This window comes from Strix uralensis, chromosome 6 (genome assembly GCF_047716275.1).
Source record: "Strix uralensis isolate ZFMK-TIS-50842 chromosome 6, bStrUra1, whole genome shotgun sequence".
In the NCBI taxonomy this organism is placed as follows: domain Eukaryota; kingdom Metazoa; phylum Chordata; class Aves; order Strigiformes; family Strigidae; genus Strix; species Strix uralensis.
In genome coordinates, this window is record NC_133977.1 from 4,270,744 (window position 1) to 4,296,232 (window position 25,489).

Genomic DNA, 25,489 nt, shown 5'->3' on the forward strand with positions numbered 1-25,489 from the left:
GGAAATAAAATTGGGAGGGTACCCACTTAGGAGATGTCATGGGAGACACATGGCTTCATCTGTAATTCTTATTTACACTGCCAAGGAACAGCATCTACACAGCTGACAGGTTGCTCACTAATATGTCTTGTTTCTGAAAGAGAAGCTGATTTAAAATCCTATCTTATTTTTCAGATTTCTGTTTTTAGAATTTGAAAATACCATCTTACAGGTGACAGTGAATAACAGCTATAACCCTTACCTGATGTGTTTAATAAATGCCACTGATGTTGAAGACAGCAAATTGACAGGTAATCATTATTTCATTAATGTTGTGGGACGCCAGCTGGAATATGCTGTGCCTGTCTTTTCAAAGTATTTTGTCTAATGATGGGAAGGAATGGTGCTACATGTTTTCATCTGCTGGCAATTAACTGGAGCTGCGAGACCTCGGGAAGCCAGACTCCTTTTTGTTTGAGTTATATCACATTGCGGATGTAAGTTTTCCATCCAACTCTCTCCAAAAGGCACGTCTACTCTTTGCTATGTGATGACAGGTTGCTGACACTCAGATAAAGAAATCTTACAAATAGAAACCTATATTCCCTTCACAGCTTTATGTACCCGTAAGATGACAGTAGTTATTTTTGAGAGTTAACATGGTATTTCACATAGATATTCATCGTATGAGCTTATTGTAAAACCTGAGAGGTTTATCTGTTCACAGAATAGAGATACCATGTGTGCTCTGAAGGGCACTGTCAGAAGTCCTGTTACCAGTGTGGGGTGTACTTCTTTAGGACCAGAGAACCTACTTGGGCTGGATCCGTTATAGTCCACATTACGCCCCAGGTCTTGGTCTGTGATTTCAGAGGTCCTGAGCCATGTGAATTTGGTGAAAACCAGCAATGCCTAGTAGGCCTCAGAATAAAAGTGCTGATAGTCCCATCTGTGAAATTTCTGCAAGTCTGGTGGTTTTGTCTTGAGTAACTTTTGTTTTCTTTCTTGCACAGAAAACATCGCACTCCTTTTGAAGCAAACTCATCTGAAAAAGAACTCTTTTACGCAAAATAGTACCTCTGAGAATCATTCATCCATACCAGAGCTCCTGAAGCTAAAAGTGAGTCTGCTTAAAATGCTGACTTGAAGGACATCCCGCAGTGATACATAAATGTGCAATGGAAGTTTTGAAAAACAGTGTATGGAAAAAAAGTTTCTTAAAAAAACAACTGGTAAAAACCAGGACTGAAACTCTGTTTTCTGCTTGCTGCTTATATTTAAAGGTCACAATTAAACTGGGCTGAGGAGCTTGTATACACGCATTTTTCTGAAAAGGTAGAGGTGTTCTGTTTTCCACCAGCCATCCCAGAAGGATGAGCACTGCATAGGTTGCCAGTGGCAGCATATTCCTCATAAATCAGTGAACTAGTAGTTTTAAAGTTCAGTACATTAGAAAAGCACTTTACAGAGCTGAGATGGTTCTGGGATGCCTCAGCTTCATTTGAGAAGTATGTAGGGGAGGAGTTCTCGAAGGCACAAGTAGCAGTTAGATACCTCTGCCCTGCTGAAAATCAGTGGAATTGTGCATACCCAATCGACAGTTCCAAGCACGACTAATTTAGCACTATGCCTAAGGAGCTATACCAACACCAGCATGGCTGGAGTCCAAGTCCCCACATGCTCCCTTAGCCCTAGATGTCTCACAACACCATAATGGTTTCTGAGATAAGCACGTAAGCAGTATTAATTCGCAGATTTCCCTCACCAGCTTTGGACTGGCAATGCCTCATTTGGATAAAATGCTTCTTATACCATACATACATGACTGCACTAATAGCATGCATATACTTTATGCTATTTCTCCGCATGAGAAATAGAATTAAAATGTCTTTTTAAAAAAAGATAGCAGTATGCAATGCTATTGCTGCTTAATATATTTGTAACAAGAATACGATGAGCCTCAGTGTGACAGGTACTTACAGGCACAAACCAGAAAACAGTTCTTGCCGTAAGAGACTGATAATGTAAATAATGCTGTCTGACAAGAGGGAAGCCCATAATAGCAGAGTAGGCAAAGGACTATAATTTTACACAGGTTGGCAGATGCGGAAGTCCTGACTTCTAGCCAACTTGGTTTCATATGCTGTAGTAGAGATGACCAGGTGGTATCTGAAAGGCTAAACCTGTTGCACAAGATAGATTTATTTGGTCTCTGGGAAGATTAATTGGTCAACAGGTAAGTCCAAATGAAGTATTGCTGTGTGTGCATGTTGGGCAGGGGAAATGATATGTTAAGGCTTGCAGGGTTTATTAGATCCTGTGCAATGTTGTGTAGCCGGGCCTGCTACAAAATAATGTAGGAATTATTATTATGAACTGTTCTGTTGGAGACCTTTTGAATGAACTAAAAATGTATATTAAAATTTTAATCCTAAAGAAAAATGGAAAAGGACAGCTAGACTCTTTAAAACTTGCCTTTTGTAACTCTGTCATCTAACTGGTATTTGTGCATTTTGTCTTCCTTTTCAAAATTTCCTTTGAAGATATCTCGCCTCCGGAATCTGACAACACTTCTTTGTGACTATGAGAGCTTTAAGTCAATACAGCATATTTGCCATCTTCCTAATGTTAGCTTTGGAGAACTGTGTGAGCAAAGTCAATCTCCTGAGCAACTCCTCCGCACTATTGAACTGAGCAATCAAGTTGCGACCAATATACTAAATCACAGAAGAATCACCCAAGAGCTTCAAAATATACTGATTGGGGATGCCACAAACATCCAGACACAAATGAAGTGGTAAGACTCTCCCTCTGAGTTAGACTCCTTTAATATTTTATTTATGAAATGATGCAATGGCTTCTTGCCTTCTTTTCATATTCCAAATTTTGTTGGTTGTTTTGTTCTTCCAATTTAGGTTTCAAGAAAATGTACCAGATATTGCTTTCCTTCAAGAGATTCCTCAGTATATGGCTACTTTGAATTCCATGTTGAACATCACTGCGAATTTTACAGATTCTAGCAAGCAAGGTAGTTTTCTGCATTTACTTTACAATGTTGGTAAATATCATCACTGATACTATACTTTCTGCTGGAAATCCCAAGACTTGCTGAACTGCTAGGAGAAGAGATATTAATGAAATAACCATACCCCAAGTCCCATGTCCTTGGGATTCTTTATTTAGGGCAATTCTAGAGCCTGTTCTAGATTACCGTTTGTTTTCTGTACAGTCCAAATAGTCCTATGTGCTGAAAGTCCCAAGTCTTTCTATTTGAGCAACTTTTGCTATCACTAGACCTGTCAACTTCACCCCACAAATCAGACTGTAAACCTAGGAAAAACTACTGTATTTTGCAACTATTTTTTTTTTTTTTTGTCAGCAGTGATGTACTGCACTTCCATACTTTACCTCAAGTCCTCTCTGTGTGCTTGAGATTGCTGTATGTCTGTGGAAAGCTGTTGCATCAATTGTTCTTTGATTGTTCTTTACAGAAAGGTTAAGAGATGTGTTTAAAAATGTGGACCAGCTCAAAGAGGATCTCAAAACCACAGTAGGAATGTCCACAGCCAGTATTGATGCTCTTTTGGAAGCATCTCTCCCGGAAAACAGCAGTCAGGTAAGTTTGCTGTCATCCTGGTGGGAGATTTTGTGGCTTTCTACCTCTCAGACCATTAAAACCAGAACTTGTTAGTGAATGCAGCTAAGCCAATCACTGCACGCATGACAGCACAGAGGGAGGTAGATGACCCCACAGGGCTAGATGGCATAGCATGTTATGGATCAAAATGCCATCAGAAATGCAGTAAGAGCAGTCATTGATGTCAGTTCAGCCATTGGGACCTAGAGCCATATGGTGTCTTTGTCTGTCACCAGTAACTGGTCAGCAGCAATGCACTGCTGGCGTGTGAGTGCTCTGATCTGTATCAAGGGCACAGTTCACTGTAACAGACTAATGAGGACTGAGCGGGGTCCTTGGTGGTGTCCTCAGTGCTGAGAAGTTGTTGCAGTCCAGAGGGAAAAGCACACTTTTAACCACAATTCCTGAGAGCATTCAGGGTCCAAAAATAGCCTCCCATAATGAGAGACGAGCTTGCCTTCCTCAGCCTCCTGCACAAGCAGAGCTCCAGATGCTTTTCCCCTTCCCAACCATCTTGTCTGGACTGAGCCCCAAAGAACACACTCTTTTCCAGTCTTCACATGCATCAGTCAGTGGGAAATTGAAGCCACAAAAGCTTTTACTACTGTGCAAGCTGGGTAGTAAAACACAATCCTTTGGATTTGTCCCTTGGAGCAGGAGTAATGGGTAGGCATTTTCTGGTTTTCAGGGTTGAAATATGACACTGTGGAAAGAACAACAGCAAGGCAAGATTAATCCATGCATACTGGAGCGAGCAGTCTACCCCCTAACAAATCTTTTCTTCCTTTGTGCAAACACAGCTCATTTCTCAGATCCTCCAGCTGGAGTCTTGTAGTGTCCATCCTGCTGACCCACGGCTGCAAACAGTAGCGGAGGAGTTCTGCAATCTCTCTTTTTCAGAGAGGACTCGTGAGACGTACATCCTGGGGGTCACTCTGTTGCGACACTTAGACATTTACAATTTCTTATACAAGGTTAGTGCTGGATTTGTGGAGTGCTTTCTATAGTCTTTGCTGCATGTAGTGGCTGAAAGGTCATAAAATACCATTGCAGTGGCCAGAAGCTATGCTGATTTACACAAGCCAAAGATCAGGCTTTGCTCATGCAGTAATTTTTATTGCATACCCATGCTGTGACACTGTGGATATAAATGAGGATCCCAGCTGGTGTAAACCAGCAAACCTCATTTAAAGGCACTGGGCCTACTCTACATGCCTCCCTATCTGCTAGTATCATTTATATGCTGTCACAACCTCTTGAACATTCCCAGCTGAGTACAGGCTTCCCAAAAGTAAGGCACTGGGCTAAAATTTTTCTATTCCTTGAAAAAGGAAGCCCGGGAAAAAGTCCTGTAAAATATATTTTCCCAATCTAGTTGGCACTGCGAAGCTATTAAGTGATTCAAATATTGCCCACACACATGTAGACAGCATGTAAAAATACCATTCACAGGGAAGTGAGTATTAAATACACATTAAAAAATACTACAGAAGTGATCCTGGGGAAAAACAGTTATTAAATGAGAATTCCAATGAATTTGGCTCAGTTCAAAAGTCACTTGTAGTGTTTGACATCTATGTTGTGCAAAATGTTACCTCTTAGAGACTCAGATTATATCCTGGCCAATATTTGATACACATTTCCCAACTCAAAAACGTGCACTGTTCAGAATATGTAATATTCAGGGGAGTGGTTGCAAAAGTGCTTGGGAATTTAGGAGTACAAATCCCATTCAATTCCCATGGGACATCCGCTCCCTAAGCCTCCTAACAGTTTTAAAAATCCCACAGTCTTTGTCTTGGAATTACCACAATATGGACGTGTACACGCATGTGCGCACAGATTCCTCCTAATCATAATTGATTTCCTTCCTGCCTCTTGTAGATGCTTTTCCCTAAGGAACTTCAGAAACCCGTGGACAAGATGTTAGACCTTCTGACAAAAATGAAATATTTCAGACGCCAGGTTGAATCTGGCATTGATCCATTGCTGCAAGCTATTCATTCGCTGAAAAAGCTCCGACGGTCTAGAAATGTGCCACTGACTAAGGTACGTGTAGTCTGCATGTGCTTTGGGAGCGAAACACCATGGGAAGAGTTTCCACAGGAATTTCTTACCCTAGAAGCCAAAGGTGCATTAAATCACAGATTACTGGTTCTCTTTTAAAGCAGCGGTGTTCTAAGAAGAATCTCTATCAAACTTATATGTTGCCTTCCTGGGAGAGCTTTGATTTGGAGCAGTGGGACCATCATGTGCTCATGACAGGGGGAACACTAGGAATCTGTGCTGTGGGAGGGACACTAGGAGCAAAAATGCAGGGGATGAATGAACAACTGTCTTGAAGGAGGGTAGACTTCCAAGAAAATACTGGAAGGTGTCAGCTTGTGAAAACAACTGGAAAGGTGCCAACTAAAGGCTATCCCAAACCGCTTAAGTCAACAGCAAAAATTTGCTCTAGCTTTAGTGTGCATTAGATCACACCCAAAGCCTCAAGACTGCCCAGAACGTTCAGTACAAACCCAGTCCTGCTCTGACAGTTGCAATAACTTCAGGTTGCACTAACTTCATCCAGCACTGGATCCAGTCTCTCTCTTATCCATAGTCAATGACTGCACAGATCACAGGAACTGTTTCCAGTAATCACTTTACCTGTGTATTGCAGAACCACGTGCGGTCAAGGACTAGATGGGGACAGGGGATGTGCACATCTGTGTGACAAATTTTGTCTTGTAACCCAGGGTGGGTATGTGTCACCAGGCACACATTATAGGCAATTCCTATATGCACATTTTAGGCAGTTCCCACGCTGATCTCACACCTGGAAATGAATTTCTCACCTCTTGTCATAGCAGAGGTTAGCCATAGAAGTATGATTCCATGGAAAGTCCCTTTTTTGGTAGACAAACTTCTAAGAAAGCAGTGTAAAAATGTTCAGTCCTTGCCTTCTAATTCTGTTATTTGTTTTTCCTCTCAGAATGGGATGCTTTTAGTGTGCAGGATTTATTTTCATTTTGTGTTTTCTGCAGGCATTATTTAAACCAAACAACTTGAGGATAACACATGGCACATTTAAGTCCATGTCAAAAGTTCTCTGCAACCAGGAGATTACACCCCTGTTTTTTGAGTCCTTGCTTCCGGATTTTGGAGACCCTGTAAGCAACAGTTCTTCTGTGGAGGATGTCTATGTCCAAAAGATGATGAGGAAATATGGGATTCCTCATGACTCCAGTAAGTCTGGTTTTTCCTTAAGGCAAAAACATTTCAGAGCCAAGCTCTACTGTTTCCAGAGAGATACAGTGCTGAGCTGTTCCCCTGTATGTCTCTGGAGGGCTCTAAGTGCTCATGATTTATGCTAGCTGAAGGTCTGCACTGCCCTAATTATTGGTGGTTTATTTCCATAAATGTTAAAAGGAAAACAGCCTATGTAGCAGAACAGTGCTTGACACTGCACTGTTTCCCATTTGTTGATGATCTGGTCTGAGAGCTTGACAGGTCACTGCTTTTCATTGATGTGTAGTTTTTCCAACTGTACTGACATTATTAGCTTCTCTGAGTTCACAAAACTCCATTTAACCTTCAAGCAGAGAATCTTGGCTCAAACACTGAGCTTCTTGTTGTCTTGAGTTCAGCAACAGGAGATCTTGGGGGTGGATTGCTTTTGTCAAGACACATTACATCAGCCAGTGAAGAAGGGCCCTAAAGTCATCCACTGGACACAGCAACAAACTGGGTAGATGGGAATAAATACACTAGTAGCTTTCTCACATCTGGTCTATTAGTGCTATGTGTAATTTGTTTTCTTTTCTCCCCTTGCAGCACCGTTTTGCTTGTCCTTTTACCTGGACCTGGTCAAGACCCCAACTGGAGCTTTAATTTGGTCTTTTTTAAAACCAATGGTGCTTGGGAAGATCCTTTATACACCAGATACCATAGAAACTCGAGCAATCATGGGAAAGGTATGGCTCTGTTTACAGTACATCAGGATACACCTACTCCAGAGGATTGTAATTTATCTAGCACAGGCTTGTTTCTTGGAGAAGTAGAAGTCTTATTTTCTGACTGTTTGGAGTATTAGTCCAATTATCTTTTCCTACTTGCATTGCTGATCATATGAGTCATCTTTTGTCTTTGAAAGAATCTTACCTCCAAAAAATTGCTGTTGGTCTAATGCAATTTTTTAAGGCCTTCATTTATGAAGTTTCACCCCCATATTTTCAACCAGTAATAGAGATCTCTCCCAGGACAAATGTTATAACCAGTACTTGTTCACAAGCAAACCAGTGGTAGAAGGAAAGCTGACATCCAAGACATCCTCCAGATGTCACATATAAGGCCATATTTTTAAGTACTTGCATCCAAATTCAGTGTGTTAAGGGTCATTTTGCCAAACAGTGATAGGGTACTAAGAAAAATCCTAAGGAAATCAAATTTCACCTTAGGTGTTTTATTGATTTATTTATTGTTTAAAATCTATAAGGTAATGAAAAAATTAATCTTTATATGTTGTGGGTCTTTTTATAGTCTAATGCAACCCTGAAGCAGATGGCTGATCTAGCCCTGAAGTCCCAGGAGTGGTTGGACAAGTCTCCTGTCATCATGAATTCACTGACTAAGTTAAACCAGACAGTTCCAATGATCAAGGTATGAGATCCTACCTCCACTGTCTTTCTCGTGGGAGGGAATTGGGAGTATGGATTTCTTCACTGAAATAAACTGGGGTTCCAGGGAACTCACTGACATCTTAGCTCAGCTGGGAAGACCCTTCTCAGGCTTTTGTCCTGGATTTCACAGTTTCTGTGCCTGCTTGCCTGTTCCTGTAACAGAAATACTCCTGACACACCTTTCCATGCAAATCCTCTTTCTGAAAGGATCTGTTTGTAATATGCTCCCTGACACTGGCCATGCTGGGGCCTGCTGGAGGGCTAATATGAGCAGGGAATGCTCTTCAGTTTGTAAATTAACTTTCTGCTTGATGGAGTGATCCAGCCAGCCAAGACCAGGCAAGAAATGACTTTTTCAGAAAATGAAACAGTATCTATAATAAGCACGTAGCTCTGAGTACACACATAAGAGCTAGAAGATGTCTTTGTACCTCAGTGAATGTAAATAAAATTTCTTTTTCCTCTCCTAAGGAGTCTAGCCTTGCTTGGATACAGAAAGCAGTAGTCTGTAATGTTTCACATACTTACTTCCCATTCTCTGCAGTAAAAATTGTCTCCTTTTCTTACAAAACTAAGAAAATGAGATTGCTGGAACCCTAAAGCATTAGAAGTTAATTTTAGTGGCTGGAATTCATTGTAATTTCCATGGCACTGAGAGAAAATCCAGAGTGGAATATGCAAAAGTGAAATGAAATATTCTCTGCTGACATTGGTGGAATAATGAACTATTCAGCCAAACAAAAATCTGTCTGCTGGTCTCCAAGCTAAATTTTGGTTCCCTACCCATTGTGCTCTGGCTGTGTTCACAGGATGTAAAACAGACACAAATGAAATCTACTGCACTTTTAGAATAACAAAGATTATCCACAATTTTTCCATGGGACTCTAGTGCCTGGTGGAGACTCAACAGCCATCTTCTGTCGACGCCAGGAAACAGTGGCTTGGACTCACAGGCCTCTGTATGATATTTTCTTTGCTATCATTTCCCCATCCTGATACACAGAGTGAAATACGGAAGGTCAGAAAAGGAGTAGGAGGGGGTTGTACAAGTGCTTAGTGAAGGCAGCTGGTCTGTTATATTTTAGAAATACACTGAATAAGCTCAAGGGACTTCTGGTCAAACTGATGTTTTTTTCTTTTTGCTTGCTGATAGAACACCCTGGAGAATCCCTTTGTACAGGTTTTTATCAAGCTGATGGTGGATTTGGATGCAGCTGAACTGCTGAGTCAAATAAATGAACTGGGTAAGTTGCTCCATATTTGCTGCCCTCCTATTTGTACTTCAGACTTGGGAGCTCCTGAGTCACCAAACTGTACTGGTACTGCTCTTCTCTGGCCAGTATTGGATGCTTTAGTGCAAGGCAATCTCAGCTGTGATTCAAAAATCTTGTGGTCTATGGGAAAAGACTCTTAGAAAGCAAAGGGCTTGTACGAAGAGGTGTTTCTCACGAGTGTTGAAGGAATAGTAGGATGGGAATCTCTGCAGCCGAGTGTGGCCACTGGAGGACACTGTTTAGCCATAATTATGACTTCAAATGAGCTACCTGGGACTCTGCCGGGAAATGTGGAGAGCTCACTTGTATCACATCAGGGTTCAACTTAAAAGTTCTACAGAGCAGATAAACAAAGGATCAGATAAAGGGACCCAGGCTGATGAAGCCAGAGGCATCATTACAGGAGTTGCTCTGCTGGAATTTGTTGTTCTCTGGTGATCTTGCCTGTTCCTTCAAGGTGAGAGTTGCTGATCCGCACTGTGGGAATATCAGCTAACAGCAGTGGTGGATACATCCCCTGTTAGTGCACAGCACGGTGATCACAGTTCCTTCCTAGCTGGTCTTACTGTCCTTACCCACTTTTTCAATGAGTGGCCATACATGTCAACATAAATCTGGGTTATGCCAGCAAAACTCAGCATAAACCAAGAGTGGCTGTAGTCTGTTGCAGTCAGAAGGATATTTACATACTGTTCCTGATGACCCCTGTGTTATTTCATGAGTAGCATCTCCTGTCTTAACTCCCCATAAAATCCTCATGCCTGCAGCAGCTGTTCCACATTAGTTACACTGCATTATGCAGTCACCTTTTAAAACAGCCAGGAAACAGCAGCGTCTTTATTAAACTGCATTATCAGGTTTAGTACACACATCAGCACAACAGACATAACTTTTCCTTGATGTGCTTGGATAAAGCACATTCTCCCCAGAGACAAAGCAGCTCAACAGATGAGTTGATTACATCAAAACCCATAAGATGTGGAATGAATGGCGACATCATATATGAGTCTAACCCTCAGCAGGTTAGTCACAACTCCTGATTTGGGATGGCTGTCACATCCCATTGCTGGCATCCTCCCAAAGGCAAGCTCACGAGCATATTACAAATGATTAACATAAAAATTGGGTCAACAACATGCCTTCATTGCACTGTTAAGTGCAGAAATGTATTTTACACTTAATGTTTAGTATGATGGGGTTTTTTCTTCCTTTCTGGTGTCATTGTTAATGTAAAGAGTGGAATGATGTGATAGATTTTTTGCTATGTGTAGTGATGCTACTGGTGGTTTTTTTTTTTTTCAGATGATATTCGGCTGGAACTACAGAACAACGCTGACATTGTCGATCAGCTGAATACATTAGCTACCCTGGCTGTAAATGTGTCCTCCTGTGTCTCTTTTAATCGCATTCAGGCAGTCAGAAACTTAGAGGAAATGGAAATGGTGGCTAAAGAGCTCTTTCTGAAGAACGAGCTTTTTGCAAGTATGTGACAGTCTCGAATACCCCTGTAAATTAAAGTTAGCCTGGTACAGGGTGGAGGTCCAGCATAAGAAGTTTGGCTTTCCACCAGCAACTGTTGTGGTCACAGCTCCTATCACACAGCAATCAATTTTGAGCCAGTGTGTGTGGGACCTGCACACTGAGACCTCCTTATGGCAGTGTTTCACACTCTCCTTTTTATACCTCCTCTTCTCTTACACCTCCGCTGTCTGTATAGAAAGCTTTTGGTGAGCTGGTGTTTTCTCTTAGTTAATTCTCCATTTGAACGGAATTTCGGTGCCCTTAGGAGATCTTCCTGATGGCTGCCTTCTTTCAGACCCCCATGGGAAAAGTTGCTCTACTCGATAAAGATATCGTAGAATCATTTAGACTGGAAAAGATCTTTAAGATCATCAAGTCATAAATCTCTAGATATGTTCCAGTCAAACACTGCAATATCATATTGGGTCTTCTCAGTCACACTTTTCACATTTGTGGGATCGGATTGCAGCTTCAGATCACACCACAAAGAGGGGCAGGAGGAGTAGAGGATAGGAACTTATATTAATTTGAATAATACAAATGTGTCTTAGTTTTTAAAGAATGCCCAGTATCTCCTCAAGTAGGATTTACTTATAAGTCCTGTGACCTGTTTGGTTTCATACCTCATAACTGAGGGACAGATAGAAACTTTTTCTTTTCTTGGAACTTCAGACCTTGACAATATTTGTCTGTTCCCATAAAAGCAGTTTTCTTCCATGTTTGTCCTCCATTCCATTGTATGCTTTATATATGGAATAATCAGGAAAAATATCCTGGAGAGAGAAACCTGTGATATTGCCTCTACTTAAACAGACGCTTTAAAGGAAAAAAAGTCCTGTCTGACAAACTGTATCTACAGCATGCCATTTCCTAACAGGAACTTGCAAAGCTTTTATATTCTTAGACATCTCAGCTTTGCAGGAATTTGTGGGGGCACAAAAATATGTGTATAGGTCATGAACAATTTTCAACACTGCATTCCTGAGGTTTTTATATTACAGCATCACTATATGAGCTCTATTGATAGAGTACTTTTGGGCACATTCATGAGAGGTGTGTGTGCTGAGTGACATACCTAAGAGATACCTGACAGTCCATGTTAACAGCAAGATTCTTCCAAATACAGCTGGTTATTTTGAGAGCCTTTGGTTTTTGAATGCTCACTGGGAAAAGATTTAAAAGCTCTAGGGGTGTATTTCACACCCAGAATCATTGGTCGCATTTGAAAGTACGAGTAGCTGCAGTGATACATAGTTTCCACTTCTAGACCCTCGATAAGCAGCCTACCCATCTGAGCATTATTTGTGCAGCAAGGAAATGAAATGATGGATTGTAATGTAGAAAAGGCTTATAAAAATGAGGACGTCCTACGTATCTGTGTGTAGTGCTCCTGTGCTGTCGACTCTGGAGGAAAGTCTTTTCCCTTTCTTTTCCAAGGTATCATTTTCAAGCTGCCTTCAAGCCGTAGCAGCCCTGGACGCTCAGTTTATGAGGACTTGGCCCTCCCTCCTGTGCTCAACTACACCATCCGAATGAGCAGCAGGATCACACAAACCACCAACAGAATAAGGGAGCGCATCTGGACAGTGGGCCCCCACAATTCCACCTCGCAGAGCCAGATTTACAGCCGGGCGTTTATTTATATCCAGGATAGCATTGAAAGAGCCATTATTGAGTTGCAGACTGGCAAGAATCCAGAGGAAATAGCTGTTCAAGTCCAGGCCATGCCTTACCCCTGCTACAATAAGGATATGTAAGTTTGTGTGGCTTTTGTCTTCATGCTTTGTGTAAGCTCATCTTGTCTGACCGGTGGAGTTCACCAGCTGGGCTGGTCTCCTTAGTACCATGTTCACATGGCATAGAAATAATTTAATTTTGTGGTTTATTTGTTGGTTTTTTTTTTTTCCAAGGGTCTGAACAAAAGATGGAATTTTGCTTTAGCATAAATGGTCTATGTTTAGTTTGCCTAATCTTTTGTTTTCAGTGCTCTGTATGTACCTGAATTGTCATGGTAACTATAGATTTTACAGCAGGTAAAATTCGCTATCCCTGTTTTACTACACATGGTGGAACCGAGACTGGGGTTGGCAGGACTTGGGTTAAATATGAGTGTTGGCTTGTTCTGCAGGTGTTTACATGCAGACAATGCAGCAGAACTTAGAAAATTTATTTATTGGGGGAAAAAAGAGTCTTTAGGTTTATGAGCTTTGTTCCTAGAGATTGCTATCCAGCTGTGGTATTTGTTACTCATTCCAGTGATTCTAGCTAACGTTCAGTGTATAGTGAATAGTTCTCAATACGGGTGCCTCTCAGATGCTTTAAGGATAAGAGGGAAGATGAAATTGTACCATTCCTCTCTGCAATAATGAGGGAGGACAGCGGAGCTTTTGATGCGCTGAGTTGCCAGGGTTAACAGCCTGTTACACAGAGCAGTGCAGCGTGAACTGTGTGTGGACCAGAATAAGTTTTAAATGGTGAAGCAGATCAAAAAGTTTTGGATCATCTTCCTTTCCACTCATCTTGAGCCAGATCTGCAGCTAGTATAAACTGCATCTCTGCCAAATGCAGTAGAGAGAAGCGAATCTCTCACAGCTGAGGACCTGCCCCTCTGGCAAGGCAATTTTGGTTTGCGTTGGAAAGCTGGCAACATGATACTTCCTCAGAATTATTACCCTGACCACAGCTGGTAGCCAAACTGACTGGAAAACACACAGGGAAGGGATTTCAATGTCCATCAGAAAGCACTGACAGGTGTTCAGCAACTAATATTGGTAGGTTGGGTGGTGACTCCACCCTGACGTGAGAGTCTCCCTTGGACCAAAAGTACAGACTAGACCTAGGAGCTCTTTCTATTGAAAAGGCTGCGTGTCTACTGCATGAGCTAAAATACTATCCGGGAGCTATAGCTATAGGACCTATAGCAGACCCATTAATCTTCTGTGTCAGCCTGTCACTTAAGAGAGCTGGGGACCTATAATGTCTTCTCAAGGTAACATCATGCAGAGTGCCTGCAAGTCCGCACGCAGTAAGCATTCAAACCAAGTGTCAACTTCTTGCAGCAAACACGTGGGTTATTGCTGTGAGATAGTTTTGTGCAATGATTAACTGGCTGCTGGAGGCATTTACTACAGTGCTACCTGCTCCTCTTCTTGTTCTTGGGCAGCTGAGAAAACTGCTTGCCTTCGGGTTTCCCTCCTCACCCCAGGTTCAGAGGGACTGGAGTTTGCTCAATTATTAAAATACCTAAAGGCTTTGGATTTGCATCCAGTAGAAGTCATCATAAAATAGCTGTTTATCAATTGTTATCTCATAGTTACCATCCTGTAGGGAAAGGAAGCGAATATATATATATACCAGTACACAGAAGGTGTTGGGAAACACTGAATTTTTAATAGCTGGCAGATCATGCACAAGGTGGTAGCCAAAAAAAACAAAGAACAAAGAACTAGTAGAGCTACTGAAATGCCTTTTCAGTGTTCTTTATAAATATGGCTTCATTTGCATGGAAGCATTTCCTGAAAGCGCTCGTTTATGAGCAATTTTCAGCTTTACACATAAAAAAAATTTAAAAACAAATGTAACCACATTAATTTCTTACTGTTATTGTACATTAAACTTTTCCCAGGAACAACACTGATTATTTTGTAAGCCAGGTTTAGAAATGAGGGAGGAAAGCGTAAGCCCTGTTAGATACAATGAAGTGAATCTCCTGCTATAAAAACTTGTTTTCCAACAGAAAAGGAGAAATTTACTGTTGGCCACTGTTGTCTTTTCTCTGTGCACATTTGGTACAGGAAGAAGGTTTTAACCAAAGTGAGGAGCCAAGATTTGTGAAGCCCACATTGTAGACCTGGATCCGCAATACCTGTCCCACAGGGTACTAGGGCAGACTCTCTGAAAGCACCTATAGCCAAACTCTGGCACCAGGGAAATATGGCCCAATAACAAAATTTGGCCATTATATCTATTAACAGAACTGGGAATTACAGCTGACTGCTGTGATGTTTCAGAATGGACCCCATCAGAGAGCCAGGAGGTGCCGCTGCCCATGGTAGTTCCTGCTCCTGCCAGTGGTGCTGCTGAGCAAAACTTCCAGAATGCATCTGGAAATCCCTCTGTAATTTAAAACAAAACCAAAAAAAAAAACCAAAAAAAAAGATTTGAACAGTCAGGAGTTTCATGAATAGAAAATCCAGTGCAATGGCAAAATAGCCTTTTTTGTAATTATTAATTATACTCCACATTTTGAAATATAAGCATGTCTTTTCTCTGTGCCAAAGTATTATTCTGAAAAATATACTCTGTATAAAGCCTTAATCCCCAGAACATTTCGTATTCAGCTAAAGCCTGCATTTGCCTTTTACAGGTTCTTAACCAGTGTGACCTACTCTCTTCCATTTGCTCTGATGGCTGCCTGGGTGCTGTTTATAGCTGATTTTGTTAAAACACTTGTTCAAGAGAAAGATCTGAGGCTTTATGAGGTACGGTTAAACTTTCTGGGGCATGCAAAATTATAAACAGATTTTCCTTATTAGTGGGTAGTATGTCTCATGTGCAGTATTAAATGGAGCAAAGCAAGCATTAAGGAAAATAATATTCCAAATACCTATTGTTTGACCTGCAGTGTTTGAATTCTGACATTGTAACCAAGCTCAAAACCATAGAAATGCAGGGCATTTGCCCTTCAAGTGGTGAGAATATTGCTTTGCAGTTCTGAATGCTGGAAACATGGGGACCTCACAAAATTACAAGTTTTCTGAAGATTTAAAGCTCTCTAAAAATTGTCTTTGAGTCATACCTATTGGGGACAAAGACATGAAAAGTGACTTATTTCCTATCCTTGAAGTTATTACACTTCATATTTCAGAAGGTGCTACATATTACATCAGCTCCTCTGAAATGAAGTTCTTCATTCAGGTTGCCTATTGGAAAAGAAATGACATTGAGACATAGGGAATTTATTAAATTAACTCAGGTTTTCAGTGTGAACACTGTCAACAGAGATGAGCAGCAAAGAACTTTTGTAAAACTAAGCTTCAGCAAGCAACAAAAGCTCGGGCAGATTTGTTTTTTATCCAATACCATGGAAACAAATCCTGATTCACCAAAAACATTTCCAAGGAAGGGCACTCTGTGAACTGTGGTGAGATCAAAAATGAGTGAACCGCAGTGCCTAGCTGACAGCCCCTTACTCTAGTTTAGGGAACCCAGTTTCACTGTCTAAGATCCTCTGTGTCAGAAATCTTTTTAGGTGTGTAATATTCTACAAGACACCAGCACCTGTAGTTTCTTTTGGATTTATCAATACAAATTTACAGTTTTATACAAGTCTTGTGGACTCAATCATCAGCTAATATAAATCAATATTGCTTCCTTATAACCATGGAAATTTAGCTATTATTTGTTGTCTTGGTGTTGTGTGAGAAATGGTTTAGTTTCGAAGATACTTAAGAGCTTTTACACTCAAGCCACTGGATCAACTAGCATTATTTTAAAAAATAACCAAAATGCTTTAGAAAAGTTACAAATCTAAAGCCAGAAGTTGCTTTGGAGCTTGTGGGCTGTGACACTTTATACTTGTAGATCCTGTCTGTGCTGTTCTTTTGCAATAGACTGCTTTGCAAACCTAGGCATTTCAGAAATGTGAGTGCATGGTTTCTCCCTGGTTATCAACATGCACTATGCCGAAGTATGAAAGAGCATGGTTTGCTTGCATGTCCTGTGCAGAAACTGAAAAAAGAAACAGGTCAATATCAGCAGCAAGATCTCTTAATAAACGTTTGTCATTTATGATTCCTTTTTTTCACCTTTCTCTCTGTAGTACATGAAAATGATGGGTGTTAATGCCAGCAGCCATTTCATCGCCTGGTTCATAGAGTGTGCCATCTTCCTTCTAATTACTGTCACCTTCCTCATCATTGTTCTAAAAGTGGGTGACATCCTTCCCAAAACAAACACAGTGCTCCTGTTCCTGTACCTTATGGACTACAGCCTGTCAATCATAGCCATGAGCTACTTCATCAGTGTTTTCTTCAATAACACCAACATAGCAGCCTTGGTGGGCAGTCTCGTGTACATCCTCACCTTCTTCCCCTTCATCGTGTTGCTTGTCATTGAGAATCATTTGAGCTTCTCGGTGAAGAGCCTACTGGTAAGTTCTGCTTTTCAATGACAGGAACCATGGGTGTGGAAGCAGACACTCACCTTCAATAAACGTCAGCTCTTATTATAGCTCATGTCACAAATATACATGAGTTGGTGCCTTTCTAAATTCCATCAGTGGGTGTTGACAGGTATGACAGCACGACAGGAGAGTTGGCCATGGCCTGTTTGAGGGAGACCTGGAATTAGTTGTGTCCCATGACTGAAAGAAATACATGTGGAATTTTAGTGAGTTTCCACCTGCCAGCTGAATCAGAGTAGCTTGACCTATGCACTGTGCCCTTTCGAATTGCAAAGCAAAAGCACTGTGAAAAATGAGGCTGTCTCAGTGAGGAGTTCAGGAGTTCAGGGCTGTGAAGGAGGACTGCTTCTGCTCATTGTTGGCTCTGCTCGTCCTTTAGGTTCATGTATCTCAGATTCCTAGCCGTGGAAATGGATGTAAAGCCTTGTTTCTTACCAAGGGTGGAAATAGGTAGGTGTTAGGTTCCAGAAGTCAGCCTGTATTTCAAAAGCCTGAAATAAAGCCCTGTATGAGAGATGGAATTGGAAACAAAAGGCAGGCAGGCTCTAAGCAGACATTGCAGCCCATCACCAGAAGTGTTACCTATCATAAGCCTGATCCAGTGCTCTGCATGACTGTTGGAAAAAGAAACCCACTCATTTTTCTGGCTACTGGACCAAGCCAATGAGGTACCTGATTGGTTGACTGACTTGATTTCTCTTTGAGACTAATTCATAAGTTCTTTGTTTTCAATTTTGTTTATTCTACAGAGTCTGTTGTCTCCAACTGCATTCAGTTATGCAAGTCAATACATCGCTCGATACGAGGCACAGGGCATAGGTATGTTTATTGTAGACAAAACTAGGCTTTGAGCTCCCGTGATTGTGACATTTCATTAACTAGTATGGATTCTGTTTGTATTTCTAAATTCCTTTCTGCAGGTCTGCAGTGGGACAACATGTATAAGTCCCCAATGATTGGAGACAACACTTCCTTTGGCTGGATGTGCTGGCTCATTCTGATAGATTCTTTCATTTACTTCATCCTGGGATGGTATATAAGGAATGTTTTCCCAGGTAAGGATACAGAGCATTGAGGCTGGCGCTGTACCGTCTCCTTTGGAAAACAACGAATACAACACTGACTGATTCCGTGGTTCAGGCAGTAAGACAGTCTGCACACACAGAATACCTCTGTTTCTAGATCAAAGGGAGCATGACTTTGTAGATGACTGAAACTATTAATGAAACTGAGACAGCGCAGAGAAAGGGAGAATTAGGATTCCTCTGCTTATCACATGGGTAGGTGGGTCTCCTGAAGAAGCTGAAGCCAAGGACATGGGAGGATGTGTTTGCAGTCTGCTCAGTGAAAATGAGAACAGAGCATGTTAGCCTGCATTTGTCAGTTGAGTGATTTTGTGTTTTGTTACTTATATAATTTGATTTCAAAAAGTAATTCATGCCTTAGGCAAGAGCCAGTACATTTGTCTTTTGCTTTTCTTTCCCACCTAATGAAGCAGTCCACTGGCATACAGAAATCTACCCAGTGGAAAATGTAAAGTACTCCTGCCCTCCAGCTATAAAGTTACTCAGAATAACAAATTAGCGAATGCTTCCTATTGTGTCAGTGGGCAGATTCTCTAGCAAGTATCAGTAGTAGGTGAGCACATCAAGAGGGGAGAGATCTCTGTGGAGTTTGTTTTCGCTGTTTTGAGTGCAACCCAATAGTGATATTTCTTCAGAAATGGATACCTGAACAAGATTCCTCTTCCCCTTGCAGGTAGATACGGCATGGCTGCTCCCTGGTATTTCCCTTTGCTTCCATCTTACTGGGTTGAATACAACAGTTACCTCCCCTTCTGGAATGAGAAACGAAGAGGCCTTCTTTTCACCAAGCTGATGTTAAGGAAAGAAGCCACCCTCAACAATAAGATATGTATGTGAATGCTAGATGGGGTAGCAATACTAACTTATGTCTTAGGTAAATGAAGCCAAATTTGTAAAGGGGCACCATACTCAGAAAGCACATTTCTGTAGTGATCCTTATTTTGTAGCGCAAGAAAAACTGGAAGCTGTTACTTGCCTGAATGGAGATTTGGCATTTAAATTATACTTGTTCTTCCTATTTGGTGCAGAAATCTAGTACTGATATTCACATACATGTTTGTGTATGTTGTAGTTGGGCAGTTATCTTAGATATGTCTATCTCAGTTTACAATGCTCTGTGTAGAAATACACTTTTGTTTGTGCAAAGAGAGGTTTCCACTTGTCAAAAGGGATGTGTGCTTCTTTGTTCATCTCTCTAAATATTTAGCCTGTAAAATACTGTGAGATCACACATAAAAGCTTGCTGATTCTACCTAACTGAAAATAACTCAGTAGTTTTGCTATATGTCCTCTAATTTTCTGTGCTTGCTTAGTATAAATTAAGTTAGGTGCTCTAAAACATCTAAATATGAGACCTTTTCAAAAGTGATTAATGCTTATTGTCAGGAGTTATTAGAAGCCGCAGAAGTAAAAAGGAGAAGTCCCAGAGAGCTCAAAATTATACAGGTCCTGTGAAATGTTCTCTACATTCCTAGCTGAAAGGCACCTACTTTTGCTGTATTTTGTTTGTTAAAGCCCTGCTTATCTCTCAGGTAAAAAAAGTAGCACAAACACCTGCTGCAGTGCAGTAACTGACCCTTCTCTTTGGTGTCAAAGGTGCCCCCCCGCCTCACCTGGAACCAGAGCCCACTGATCTCACCTTGGGAGTCTCCCTCCGTGGTATAACAAAGATTTATGGATCCAAAGCTGCAGTGGACAACCTCAGCCTCAACTTCTATGAAGGGAATATCACTTCCCTGCTGGGACACAATGGAGCTGGGAAAACTACGACCATGTGTGTATCCTTTAAAGCTGCTTTTTTTATATACTGTGGGGTATGATTGGGTGAATGCGGGACTGTGCAGTGTTGGGAGACTGAATAAGATACTTTATTAGGCCAAATCTCTCTTGTAGTTTTATCTTGCTCATGGATGACCTCAGCAGTCCCTTCATCTATTAGAATTAAAGGTTCTTTTCTGCTTAGGAGCGTGCTTTTTAATCTGGTAGGATACCTGTAATACACTGCACAGCAACTGTTCTAGCGTTTTGTTCCGTGACACTTTGGTGCCTGGGGTTAGGTTGTTCTGAAGGCTGTGGGTAGCTTGTGCACACACCAAAGCTGAAGGGATATTAGCAAGAAAGCTTAATAAAGGTATACTTCATCTGTACAAACTCATGTGTTGGCTCGGCTGGAATGGCAGTGGGTTAATACACTGGCCTTTCAGCCCTTCCAGCCTTGCCATTTATAAATTATTATTTGAGTTGTTAGATAACAGCACTAAAACAGACCTGTAGAACTTGATTTCTCCACTGATATATATGTGCATCACTCTGAAAGCAACATTAAACTGATAAATAGAAGCCTCAGAAGATCCCAAACCAGTAAGACAGATGTGTGCTTCATCTCAGCTTATTATCAATTCATCTCATATCCTGTTTGCAAAGTGTAGACAAAGGTGAAGTGCAGAAAAGTATAAAGCTTCTTGAAACTTAGTGCAGGCTTCAAATCCTGAGTAAGGCTACAGGTTACTTCTTTCCTTTTTAATGATGGTTAAAAGTCCCAGGAGAGAGAGAAGCTCTGGGAAGGTGAAGGGCAGTCTGAGATGCATCTTCTCCCTTTAGATGACCTATAATGTGCGAGTAGTTATTCTGAGCAGATGGTGTTTGACTCGGGTCTGTTGGGTATTGCTAGGTAGGTGATTATTTGCTTGAACTAGATGAAAGTGCTGCCCACTGTGAGGTGTCTTGTTGGGAAGTCCTCTCCCATTTCTTCTTAATAATGGCAGTGAAACCAGTGGTTAGTAAGATGAAGATGTGGTTTTCAATCTCTGTTGTGGTTAGCAATATGAGGCTGTCTGGATACTGCAGACAAACCTCAAAGAATGGAGAATAACTACATTGTATGACTTCCCAGCGATTAAATTGGAAGTCAAGGGTATTCATGAGTGTTGATGTATAGAATATGCAATAGTCTGACCTAGGGAGAGGAAGGCTGAGGACGATAAAAGTACATGTGAAAAGGAGCCAGAGTTCAGTGTGTGAGCTTGGGACTTGCCTTTGCGTTCCCGCAGAGGGATACAAGGATGTCCTTTGATGTTAATTGGCCACTGCTCTGCCAAAGCATGGTCAGACAGCAGAAGATGCAGTGGTCATGGTCTCTGGCTGGAAGAAGCGTGATAGTGATGTAAGGAAGCTTTGAAAATGGTGATAGGTACAGGACCATGTGAAAAAATTACGTACGGCTTTTGCCTTTTTCTAACTTCCTTTTCTATTTATTTTTTCACTTTCAGATCTATTTTGACTGGGTTGTTCCCTACGTCATCAGGTACTATCTTTGTGTATGACAAGGACATCAGGACTGACCAGGAAGTTATCAGGAAGAACATGGGTGTGTGTATGCAGCACAACGTGCTTTTTAACTACCTCACCACAAAGGAACACCTGCTGCTCTATGGGTACATCAAAGTCCCTCACTGGAGTAAACAGGAGCTCTACCAAGAAGTGAAGAGGTATAAAAATAGCAGGGTTGGAGAAGGGAGAGCAGGCTGTCAAAATTATTGTGTGGTAGTGCCATTGCCACTGCAAAGCACAAATGAATGGTTTTGAGGACTGTTGCAGACCCAGCGTAGAGTTCAAATAATGCCTTGGTCTGACTAGAGGAATATATAGATATCTGTGGCTGTAAGAAAACAAGGTCTCTTCTCCAGGGGGTTTACAAGCTTCTGTGGCAGTTCTTTGGAGATGAATTTATAGGTGTAAGGGTCTAGTCTTTGCTGCTTTACAATTTGCCCCAGAAAGAGATTTAATCAACCAGTCAGAAAGATGATGTCTGCTTTATTGGTTCTGCGGAGAAGTGAAGCAGCCAGAACATCCCAGGGAGTTTGGATCTTGGTGTCCTCAGTTGACGAGGTTGAGCCTTTAACCTTGACTTGTCAGATGGAAACTTTGAACACATCCTAAAAAATGTTTTAAATTAAAATCCCAGTGACTGAGCTACAGGGTGAATCATCTCCCTGCACTGTGACCATTCAGTAGAGCAGTCCATACTTGAGCAGTTTTTCATTTGCAGTTATGGGTTTTTTGGATATTTTCAGATCCCCTGCTTTTAAAAGGTGCCTGAAGGACAACATTTGGGGGTTGTTTTTTCTTTGTTTTCAAGGACTTTGAAGGAGACTGGACTGTACAGCCATCGTCACAAGCTAGCTGGCTCCCTGTCCGGGGGGATGAAGAGGAAGTTATCGATAGCTATTGCTCTCCTGGGTGGATCGAGGGTGGTGATACTAGATGAACCAACCACAGGGGTGGATCCATGCTCTCGGAGAAGTATTTGGGAAATTATCTCCAAGAATAAAAAAGGTACTATGATGAGACGAGATGCTGCCCAGTAGCAAAGACAATTCTTGTCACTTTTGCAAATATGGTATCAGTGGCTTTGAACTGTGGGTTTTGGAGACCACAGAGAACGAATTGTGGGAGACTGGGATTTTGCAGGCCCCCTGGATGCATCCGGGTTTGTTTCTGTAAATTCACAGTGTGATTTGAAAAGTAACTTTACCGTAAGACACAATTTACAATACAGTAACTTTCAGCTTGTCTCTAATGTTGCCTTTCATCCAATTTCACTAATAATTACAAAAAAACACAGTCAATTTTTCAACTGATGTTCTGTGTCCCCTCATTCAGCGTAGCTTTCACCTGTCTCATGTAATCATGTGTATTTATTCTGTGGTGGCTGACAGCAGCTTTGTGTTTTCCAGGCAGAACCATTATTCTCTCAACACACCACTTGGATGAAGCAGAAGTTCTGAGTGACCGAATCGCCTTCCTAGAGCATGGAGGGCTCAAATGTTGTGGTTCTCCATTCTACCTCAAGGAAACTTTTGGTGATGGATACCACCTGACACTCACAAAAAAGAAGGTTTGTGCCTGAGTTGGTCCTAAATTTTCAGCATCTTGTGTGGGAAACTGAATCAGTCATATGACAGGAAGGTAGGAGACACATCAGATATGAAGCATGCTGCAGAAGGTTCATCTCAGTCTTAGATGTCTGCAGTGGAATGGTTGTTCCAATATAATTTCACCTTCATGAAATAACTTCTTTATGCAACCACTTTATGCCTGGGTGAACGTGAGATGCCTTTTGGGTTGAAAGCCTTGGGTTTGGCCACACAGGTTCAAGAATATGCTGGACTGTTTCCTTGGGCTGCCAGTAAGATCAGTTTTTCATATGCTTCAACCAGTGAGATACCTGGGTTACAGTCCACTCTGCTCTCCGGCTTGCTCTGCCTGTCCCATGCTGGAATTCACATGCTTTTTTATAAATAAGTTTCCTGAGGAAAGGAAAGACAGCCTATATGGGCAGTTCCCCAAAACACAGGAGTCTTAGCTTCAGTCCCTCTACACAAAGCCCTGCAACTCTAATAGACAAGGCAGAGGTCTGAACTTGAGCTTCCTGTATCCCAGGTGCACGATGCAGTCTTTTCTATTCTCCTTTTCCTGCTGGTGTCCTGTGAGCACGGTCACCTCAGCAGGCACTGCTGGGGGCAGAGGCAGAGATTCTCCCGTTTGTGAGCCCACGTGGAGCTGAGCTAGAGCTCTCAGCAGCTTTGTCTCTGAGTGGGGCCATCAAGGCTCTTTCAGGGATGCAGGCGCTTAAGGCTGTATCAGCAGGAGCTGAGTGACAGATCCAAGGATGGTAGTGGTACCAAACAACTATTGAGGATCTGTACATGAGCACGCTGCTTCTCGCTGAGAGGTTCCACCAGAACGTGTGGCCCCTGCTTCCCTCAAAGCAGAGGGAGGCTTTCCAGCAGGGCCACCGCACCAGCCGCTGTGGCCCTCAGAGAACAGGAATGTCAGTGCTCTGCTTTGTTGAAGAACAGGGTCTCCCTGAGGGTTAAAGTCAAGGCTGGGTGCAGAGTGTGAGGCAGCAGATGGGAAGAGTCTGTTGATAGTATCTGGTCTGGGGGAAAATACTTCTGCTTGCAAAGAGGGGGGAACTCTGCCCTTGATAGCATTTATTAAGTGCTGTTGGTAGCCCCAACACACAGAATAATGTGCAGGTACCATAAGAGATCAGTCCCTCTTCCAAATCGCTAGCAGTATAGATAGAGAAAATATAAAAAGACACATGTGCAGGCCCTGTTTTTCATGGGAAAAAGAGTGTATTTGTCCTGGTAGCTAAGTTCGGGTGTCAGCCCTCTTGTGGCTTGGCTTTTTCTCTGCTGTACCACAAAACCTCTAGCTAGTGCAAAGCAGTTGATCCAGCCCAGTCCCAGTATCCCTGTAGGCAGAGGGCACAAGATGGGCACAGTGCCACACCTCCTTCTTCAAGGGCCAGAAACCCACTTTCATCTCCTTTTGATATTTAACTTGAAATGTTGCGTACCTGGACTGAGATCACTTACTGATTATGCTCTGGGACAGGATTTGGACTAAATCCTGCAGTAGGAAATTAGACCTTGCAGCCCTCTCAGTGACCACAGAGTGTTTTCCTCCTTTTTCAGAACATGATAGAAGAGTGTGACACCACAGCAGTGACCTCCTTGATCCAGTCCCACCTCCCAGAGGCTTATCTCAAGGAGGATATTGGTGGAGAGCTCGTGTATGTGCTTCCCCCCTTCCAGTCCACAGTTTCGGGGGCCTACCAGGCGCTTCTCAGAGCCCTCGATACCAGCTTAAGTGATCTTCACCTTGGTTGCTACGGGATTTCAAACACAACCGTGGAAGAGGTATGAGCTCAGGATCTGCTCGATTTAATGAAATGTTATGGAGATTAACTTCACAGCACTGTGTAGCTCTGCTTTCTGGGCTAGACAGTGGCATGTTTTGGATGTGGGAGTTGCAGGCAGGGGAAGAAGTGGTTCAGTTGTTCACTGTGTTACACTTATGAACGTGTGAGTGTGTGTAGATGTATTCATAAATCTATACGTACACTAATGCAGAAAGTGTACCACTGTCTCACATTGCTAACAGCTTTTTGGCATTTTACCCAGAAAATGAGATACTGGAGTTAGACTAAGGAGAGAGGGCAATGATGTGTTTCTCTTTGAACTATTCTCCTGGTCTCCATGAATCTGCGTTTGTCTACAGATGCAGTCAGCAGGGAGGGAGTTAGCAAACGATCTAGATGATGAACTTCAGCATGGATGCTGTAATGTGTAAGTGAG

General features: G+C 42.0%; 1 protein-coding gene across 1 annotated transcript in view; it reads left to right on the forward strand.

The window, feature by feature from the left end:
* ABCA12 (ATP binding cassette subfamily A member 12) overlaps positions 1–25,489 on the forward strand; it is a 114,076-nt gene that overhangs the window by 61,773 nt on the left and 26,814 nt on the right. Inside the window, exons 15-37 of the mRNA XM_074872358.1 lie at positions 175–290; positions 993–1,099; positions 2,523–2,776; positions 2,895–3,007; positions 3,471–3,595; positions 4,417–4,590; positions 5,501–5,665; positions 6,643–6,844; positions 7,433–7,572; positions 8,138–8,257; positions 9,431–9,521; positions 10,854–11,033; positions 12,510–12,825; positions 15,439–15,553; positions 16,894–17,223; positions 18,006–18,075; positions 18,177–18,311; positions 19,015–19,170; positions 19,938–20,115; positions 21,611–21,829; positions 22,480–22,676; positions 23,078–23,238; positions 24,827–25,051. Coding sequence (XP_074728459.1) covers positions 175–290; positions 993–1,099; positions 2,523–2,776; positions 2,895–3,007; positions 3,471–3,595; positions 4,417–4,590; positions 5,501–5,665; positions 6,643–6,844; positions 7,433–7,572; positions 8,138–8,257; positions 9,431–9,521; positions 10,854–11,033; positions 12,510–12,825; positions 15,439–15,553; positions 16,894–17,223; positions 18,006–18,075; positions 18,177–18,311; positions 19,015–19,170; positions 19,938–20,115; positions 21,611–21,829; positions 22,480–22,676; positions 23,078–23,238; positions 24,827–25,051 — 3,889 coding nt within the window. The remainder of the gene's footprint in view (positions 1–174; positions 291–992; positions 1,100–2,522; positions 2,777–2,894; positions 3,008–3,470; positions 3,596–4,416; positions 4,591–5,500; positions 5,666–6,642; positions 6,845–7,432; positions 7,573–8,137; positions 8,258–9,430; positions 9,522–10,853; positions 11,034–12,509; positions 12,826–15,438; positions 15,554–16,893; positions 17,224–18,005; positions 18,076–18,176; positions 18,312–19,014; positions 19,171–19,937; positions 20,116–21,610; positions 21,830–22,479; positions 22,677–23,077; positions 23,239–24,826; positions 25,052–25,489) is intronic.